General features: G+C 52.0%; 1 protein-coding gene across 1 annotated transcript in view; it reads right to left on the bottom strand.

The window, feature by feature from the left end:
• ADI1 (acireductone dioxygenase 1) overlaps positions 1–631 on the bottom strand; it is a 10,052-nt gene extending 9,421 nt beyond the window's left edge. Inside the window, exon 1 of the mRNA XM_072407569.1 lies at positions 477–631. Within this exon, the coding sequence (XP_072263670.1) occupies positions 477–596 (120 nt within the window). The 5' untranslated portion in view covers positions 597–631. The remainder of the gene's footprint in view (positions 1–476) is intronic.
• Positions 632–883: the final 252 nt, after the last annotated feature.

Genomic DNA, 883 nt, shown 5'->3' with positions numbered 1-883 from the left:
CCCACCTCCATCACTGTGACACCCCGTATATTGCACACAGCGCTTAGGTTGGTGACATTAGCAACATTTTCTGTATCTGTGCAGGACCCCTGCCATAGGCGAGCGTACCCCATCCTCCCTGCCAGAAAGATGAATACTTTACACCCACACCAAGATGGGTGAAAGTCATACAATATCTGGAGGAATAATAACACACCACTGAGCAGAGAAATCCTCAATATATAGTCAGCGATAGACACTGCAATCCACCAGCAATCATACAACCTCCCCAGAGCCATCATGTGACAATCATGGGGCCCCTGGATCAGCCAAATGGCTGAAAATATTAGACTTTGCTGTGTGTATCTTCCTTATCCAATCAGAAGAGATGAACACTAAGGCTCATATAGAGCACCTGGCAATCCTATACAGGTCCTCTTTATACCCAGGCAGTGCCCCTCCCCCTATGCACACGTGACACACAGCCCTGCACTCACCTTGTAGGAGTTCACCCCCAGTGCTTGGAGCTCCTCGGGTGACACGGGCTGATTGGGATCCAGGCGGTGCTCCTTCCTCTGATCCTCATCGCTCTCATCCATATACCAAGCCTGCACCATGCTGACTGTCACAACAACAAACCGGAAATGACGCCATGACGTGTGTGGGCGGAGACTGGGGGGCAACCAGCGCCCGGGAGAATTAAAGGGCCAGCAGGGGTCTGCAGCCTGCGTGTTCTCTGTCCCAGCATGGCCAACCACGTGCTGCAATCTGTCTGTCCCCAGTCCTGATTGGTCTGTCCTGGTCATAAGGGTTGTGCAGGATGATCATGTCTGCCAAGTTTACCCCCTAGACATTGCTGGATTGGTTTGTGTCTTCTGGGCTCCTGAGATTTCCCCTCACTTCA

Source organism: Pyxicephalus adspersus, chromosome 4 (genome assembly GCF_032062135.1).
Source record: "Pyxicephalus adspersus chromosome 4, UCB_Pads_2.0, whole genome shotgun sequence".
NCBI lineage: Eukaryota > Metazoa > Chordata > Amphibia > Anura > Pyxicephalidae > Pyxicephalus > Pyxicephalus adspersus.
Note: the sequence above shows the minus strand (reverse complement) of the source record. Positions and strands in the feature narration are given on the sequence as shown.